At 23.9% G+C, this 7352-nt stretch overlaps 1 protein-coding gene across 1 annotated transcript; it reads right to left on the bottom strand.

Moving 5' to 3' along the window:
• Nucleotides 1–217: 217 nt before the first annotated feature.
• LOC145834864 (uncharacterized) lies at nt 218–3977 on the bottom strand. Its single transcript, XM_082942383.1, has 2 exons — nt 3621–3977; nt 218–806 (listed from the first exon to the last, which is right to left on the bottom strand). The coding sequence occupies exons 1-2, from the start codon at nt 3956–3958 to the stop codon at nt 560–562; spliced, it is 585 nt and encodes a 194-aa protein (XP_082798509.1). The 5' UTR covers nt 3959–3977; the 3' UTR covers nt 218–559.
• Nucleotides 3978–7352: the final 3375 nt, after the last annotated feature.

The raw sequence follows: 7352 nt of genomic DNA, 5'->3' as shown, positions 1-7352 counted from the left end.
ACTTATTTCCTTTAACTGTAATTGCTGTATTTATTATCTTTTTTTTGCTCAAAAACTTGCTTATACGTATAAAAAAATCTAAGATGTAAGTTATAAGCGTAATTAAAATAAACTAAATATTAAAATTTCAAGGATTTCTACGATATGATCTTAAAAATATATTTCTTTAATAAACCTTAAAGTGATATCTGCGTTAAAGTAATGTAATTTGATGGTAATACAAACAAATTTTATTTAAAGTAAATGCGAACGAATTTTATATAGAGCTTTGTCTACATTTATTTAATAAGTGTTTTCAAAACGACAACTGCAATAAATTATATTAGCCGTTTTACTACGCAAGAGCTACCTTAAATAATCAAACTAATGTGTTTATTCTAATTTGTGTGAATCCAAATTTTGAAACTACATAAATAGCTAAAAATAAAACTTTAAAATTGCAAAATTATGTGTAGTTTAAATTTGTCATAGAATTTATTAATTGTTTAAAATAAGAGACAGAAAATTAGGTCTTAAACTAAAAAAAAATTATCTAAGAGAATTCGACGAAAATATGTTTTTAACTGTAATTTTCTGGGTCTTGTTCGTTTTTTATTTTTTCAAGCATTTCCTTCTTGCCCTTTCGATCTAAATAGAACATTGTACCGGCAAAGCACGCTGTCAACGTCCACATTAGGTACTGCAGCAAGTAAGTGATTTTGAACCCATTTTCTTTCAATAATGTCATTGTTACGTCATAATCCCTTTCCTTTTCCTCTATTGTTTTGTATTTTATCATATCTGGGACGTCTGCAAACTTCTCAAACCTGAAGTAGAACTAATTAAAGAAAACATTTATTGATAACAGAAAATCTATTTTCTAGTTTGTAAAATTCGTTTTTGTAACAAGTAAAAAAAACGTGAATTTTAGGAAAATATTTTTATTAAATAAACTTTCATTTTAATGATAGTTTTAAATAACTTGTGTAAAACAAATAACATTGATCTACTGGTAACAAATATTTTGAAATGTACTCTTTAACACAATTTATCGTACAGGGTAGCATTTATTAAGGGCAAAGGGGGTAGGACAATTTTATTTGAAATAGTACTTTATATGAAAGCTGAAACTATAGACTTTTGTCCAATAAAGGATTCTTTACTGTTTAAAAAAAGAATAGACATGGACAAAGGATATATATATAATTCTGCAGGTTCTTTATTAAAGCATTCACCATATATTCTTATGAAAATACAAAGAAGATAAACAGTTCGCATTCATGAACTAAAACAAGAAGATTAAAAAAAGAACAAGTTAGACAAAAACTACAAGTGATAACAAACGGTTGAACACAAATGAACGAAAAGATAACTAATAAATATACTTAGAACTTTATAAAAGAAAAGTCATACATTTTATCTCTTAAAATTAACTGATTTACTTTTAAATAACACCCAACAAACCATAACTGCGCAAAACTAAAAGTAAAATGCAGTTTTACAGTTAAAATTTTTATCTCCTTATAGCACAAATAATTTATTTATTTTGATAATAATCACAGAAAAAGCATGTAAATTCTGTTAGCTTATACTTATGTTTATAAAATAAAAGATAGGGTATGGTGACACATAATAAGTCAGTTTTTTGTAGATTATAAAAATTTAAATTAACTGTTGAGATACAGTCATTAATGTAAAAAAATCCAATACAATGTGTGAAAGTAAATTTTTCATTGTCAATTCTATTGGAATCAAATAAATAAGTAAAAGTTATCTACTTTTTTATTTTTATAACTAGAAACCTCAAAGTTTTTGAGAAAATTTTCCTTAAAGAAACGACATGTTGGAGTTTTTAAAACGTTAAAAAAAAACATAATAAAATTAAAAAAAGATTGGTCTTATAGTAAAAAATAACTTTTTTTCAAAAGTACAAAATTCATTTAGGTGAATCGTTAAAATATTGATAATGTACTAAACATAAATATTTATAAAAATGGATTTTAAGAGATGGACTTTTTGCTTTTTATTTTTTGTGCCTTTATAAAATAGCCTATTGAACTCATCAACTTTGATCTCTTTATGTAAAAAATAATTTGAATTTTGTTAAGTGGTAAAAAGTGACTAACAGTCAAAATAAAACTCTACAAAAGAAAAACAACTTGCATAAAAAAAACACTATGCACTTAAATGATCGTTTCATTAGAATTTTGCTTTAAAAGTCTAATATATTATTGTGTTTATGCAAAGGCTTCCTGACGAAAATAGTTACCCTTGCTTACACCTTAAAGAATTGCTTAAAGAATTTATTTATAACCTGTTAAAAAAGTTTGATAGGTCTAAAAAATAAACTGGATATCTAAAAAACTAAGTGAATATCTTTATACCCTTAAACCAGGGTTTCCCAAAGCGGTCCCTATGACCCCTTAGGAGCAATAAATTGCAAAAGAGTCAAAGGGGGTCACACTGGTAAAGGGGCCATAAGGGGGTACTTAGGTTTATTTAAGAATTTTATAGATATTTAAAACTTACACAAGATATTTTGGTGTTTAAAATGAATGGAAGGTGATCATTTCTTAATTTTATAAAAGGGGCGTTTGTGAAAATTAGCTTTGGATACCCTGACTTAAATTAAGTTGTAAACATTAAATAAATAAATTTAAATTCTACAATATTATTTTAATTGAAGACAAAATTTTTTAGTAAGTCAAATATTAAGTACAACAGAAATTGATTACAGATTCTCTAGTACAATTTAGAGTTGCATTAAAACTTACAATTGAAATAGTATCATAAAAAAAAGTATAAAATCATTTGCTATTGAAAATAGTTTTATTAAAAAAAGAAATGATTGAATACACAAAAATATCAAAAACCATGAAAAATATTAAATAAAACATTTTAAAAGATGAAAAACTATTATTTATATACTTTTCTATATTTGGAACAACAAAATTAATTAATTTCAAAAGACTAAAACTTTTTTTTTCAATTTGTAAAATTTGAACAAAATAAAAACTTTTTTTTTTATGGCTTATCTAGTTCTAAAATTATTTTTTTATTTCCCTATACATTAATTTACTTCCAATTAAATTTCAGAAGTAAGCAAGCTAAATTTAAGACCATATATAATAGCAGGTTCCACTTAGTTTTTTAAAAATTAATCTTTTTTCATGAATTTATCTTTGCTAAGAGACAATTTAACAGCATATACTTAACTACTACTGTATACAACTGAGCTAAAGAATATAATATTAACACTTACGAAAGCTTGATAACAGATAGGTCATAAAAAGTTTAAATTTAGTTTTTGAAATAAATACTGTTCAGCTAAGACTCATTATGAATTATCTATTATCGAGATTTAATAAATGTTATATTTTATTAACGTTATTATATTCTTTAGCTCAGTTGTATACAGTAGTAGTTGATAAGTGCACAATGAAAAAATTCTACTAAACTTTAATAAAAATGCAACATTTTAATGTTATTTTTTATATAAAACTTATACAAAAAAGATACTTTTCAGATAAAAAAACTTTAGATGGAAAATTTAAATGGTACACTATTAAAGATGAAGTCTAAAATACTTAAAGACAAAACTCAGTTAGAAAATAACAAAATTGAAAATGAAATAAACTTGCCTGCCAATTTTAACTAAAGCGTACTTTTCAAAAAGATTGAACTTTTTTGTATGCAGCCTTTGTTTCTGTTGTTTTTTACGATTTTCTTTTACTAAGTTTATGTGGTCATCCAGTGTAAGTTTTTCCCTTTTTATCTTTTTTTCTTTGAACTTTTCTTCAACTTTTATTTCTTCTTTTTCAGCAAGTGTTTTTGGAGAGATCCGAAATGAGATTTTTTCAACTTCTTTTTGTTTTGGACTGTTGTTTTGCATTGTCTGACAGCAAACACTGAACTGTTTCAAGTTGCAAGAAGATTGCCAACTTGTTTTTACCACTTTGCTTAATTTTAAATAGCTCATTTTTTATTACTGAACTTTAAGATCTAGAAAACTTAATTATTATAAATCAAGATTATGTCATTCTATATCTTGATTTTTTTTTCAAATATAATCATATGACAGTTTTTTTATTCAATAATTTTACAAATACACGATTTTAATAAAATATTCATTTTTATTAATTTTGGTATTTTTGTGGCATTTTTACCATTTTGATAAATTTGAGTTTGTAGTTGTAAAAAATTAAAACTGTTTAAACTTTGCTTATAAATTCAGTTAAACAAAAAGTGTGAAAACTTGTTTTTAATGTATACTAATAAATAACTACTAAGTGTACCCAATTTATACATTTTGTAATTTAAACATTAAAGCTTTTAAATATGAACAATGTCAAAGCTGCTTTATAATTTAGGCGTTTTCTGCTTTTAAGATGTCATAATTATAACAAAAGTAGTAAAAAACATAAACTTTTTCAAAATACTTTGAAATATCAATCTGCCTCAAAATATAAAAAATCTATTAGATATCTACTAATAATTTATTATTTTACAGAAAAACAGTTGCAATGTTTCACCACAAAGCGGATTTTCAAATTGTGAATCTGTAATAAAATAATAATGGTAAGAATGAAAAAAAAAACCTGTGAATTATTTTATTTGTTGGGAAAATTAAAACTAAATTAGAAAAAAATTATAAGCAAAAAACACAAACAATTGAATTATGGTATATAGTGAGGTATTGAAATCTAATGGATTTAAAGTACAAAAATTTATAAAGTTAGAAATTATAGGGTTGGAAATTAATCTTAAACACATTGTTACTATGGTTAATTCATAATGTTTAAATGATGAACTTAAAAAAAAAAACTACAATAGTTTAAAACTGAAATAGGTATATTATCATGCATGCACAAATTATATAATATGTTAACAAAATTTTTACTTATGTGAATTATGATATATAAATATTCATTCAAGTAATGCAGGCGTTGGGTTATCAGTTTGTTATCAAACAAACCCAAAAATTGTACCAAACTTGCAAACCACCTATGGAATTTAAACAGTAACAATATAAAATACTCAATTGAATGGAAAATATTAGAATCAGTAAAATCTAAAACAAACCACACACACATGTGCAGTGCACCTTATGTAACCTGAAAAAGACTCCAATAGTCCTAGCGTACAAAATAAAGACCTTAAAAAGAGAAACGAACTTATAACCCAATGTCTGCATTACTTGAATGAATATTCATAGATCATAACTTATATAGATAACATTTTTGTTAAAATATTACATAATTATTGCATAATTATTGCATGCATCATAATATACCTATTTCAGTTTTAAAGTATTATAATTTTTTTATTAAGTTAGATAAATAGTAGAATATATTCTCTATGGTTATATCTCAACTAAATGTTTTATTATTCATATATATATAGATTTTTCTAAAAATAGAAGGAGCCCTCTGTAAAAGTTTCCTTAAACCTCAAAACTCTTGAGATCTAAAAATATTTTAAAATAATACTTTAAATACATTTAACATAAAAACTTGAGACAAAAAAATTGTTTATTTATCAATAAAAAAAATATTGTTTTGAAAATTCCTATAACCAAGTTTTTTGAATTTTATAAGGATTAGACTGATAAAGTTTTAAAAAGGTTGAAGGAGAAGATAAATTTTTAGTGCACAGTTTTTTATCTTTTAATTTGAACTGTCCATAAGGAACCTATGAATCTATCAAACTTTTATCATTTATATTTCAAAAGTCATTTCAGGTTTTAAGAACAGTAAATATTAAGTTATTTATGTAAAAACTAACACTTTTTTTTATCCTTCTTTAATCAGGGTTGTCTCTCCTTGAGTAAAAAAAAACTGCCTTGGTGATCTTAAACTGCCCCGAGTTATCCTGAGTTTATTGTGAAAAATGTTTGCCTCTGGCGCATATACTACTTATACCTCATGTTCTTTTTTCTTCTTAATAATTGAAAGGAAGGTTGTATGTATATGCTTTTGCATTAGATGTTCACTAAACTTTTTAAAATAAAATAATAAATACTGTTTTTGAAGATTAGATCACACTAGTCTATACTCATTTATAATTTTTTTAACTGAAAATAAGTATTTAAAAGTCATAAGAAACAATTTTATCTATCAATTAAGGGCCTATAAAACTATATAACTTTACTAATCTATAAAAGTAACTAAAATTATAAAGTATATCAAAATATTTAATGCACAATTAAAAATTTATGTCTCTAAACTGTTTCTGTTATAAACTGAAATCATTATAAATATAAATTTTAGATTAAAAAATAAAACTTAAATGTTCTTTCTAAGAAGAATGAAGAGCTAGCGGCAAAGCTAAAAAAAATTAAATAATCATTTCAAAATCAAGAATAATAATATTCTTGATTAAAACTGAATAAACAAAATAATAAAATATTACAACAAACTGGATCAAATAAATCTCATTCTAGATCTATTTAAAAATGTATTTCCTGAGATACACATTAACATTAGTGTATCAATAAAATTTAATAAAACTTAACAACAGTGAAGGCAATAAAAGTCACAGAAACTCGATGTAACATGTATATTATATATTGAATGTTTGTAATGATTGAATCAAAGTTATATACAATTAGGAAGCAGATTTAGTTCAAATGTAAAAACCAAAAATGAAAAAATTAAACTTTAAGAAAACAAAACATGAAAAAAAACAAAATTGTTATTGAGCTTACAAAGTACTGACCGATAATTAATTTACAGCGACATACATAAAATCACAATGATTTAAATTAAATATATATTGTATCTAATAATTATTAAAATAATTGATTGGTAAAGTAGCAGTCGGCTGTCTAAATTAAATATCCCAGATATATTAAATATTTAATAAGTAAATTGTGTTATATATGAAAGTTAAAATGTAAAACAACAAGGTAGTCATATGCTAAATATAAACCTGCAGTAAAAAACAAGTGTTATTGAAAATATTCATAAATTGATTTTTTAAGTCTATCTATTCAGTAATTATGATGTACAGATCCACAAACTACTTTTTTGGATCAATTAAGGGCATAGGGGGTATAAAGCTTTTTTTGGTTAAAAATAACATATGGACTTAGTTTTTATCAAACTTCAGATCTATCAGATGCTGCTTTTGGATTAAGAAAATATAAGGTACTTTTTTCAATATAAGTGATTGAAGGGGTGTCAGAGAAATGTGATCAGAAGCAACCAAGTAGACCATATTATATAAAATAAAAACTTGTAACATAACAAATGACTTCATTTATTAGTTTTTGTTTTAAGTAACATGCTTTCATTTATTAGTTTCAAATTAGTTTGATTTTAAAAGTTAATAAAAAAACCACTATAAGTAAATACTATTATATCTTTGAAAAT

The sequence above is a fragment of the Thalia democratica genome, chromosome 4, assembly GCF_965202585.1.
Source record: "Thalia democratica chromosome 4, ktThaDemo2.hap1.1, whole genome shotgun sequence".
NCBI lineage: Eukaryota > Metazoa > Chordata > Thaliacea > Salpida > Salpidae > Thalia > Thalia democratica.
The sequence above is the reverse complement of the archived record's forward strand: the minus strand, read 5'-3'. Positions and strand labels throughout refer to the sequence as shown.

Excerpts from the sequence above, each read along its gene's own strand:
- LOC145834864 (XM_082942383.1), bottom strand. The coding sequence starts at position 3,958 with ATGAGCTATTTAAAATTAAGCAAAGTGGTAAAAACAAGTTGGCAATCT. Across the intron at positions 807-3,620 it reads GCTTTAGTTAAAATTGGCAG|GTTTGAGAAGTTTGCAGACG; the intron begins GCAAGTTTATTT and ends GTTCTACTTCAG.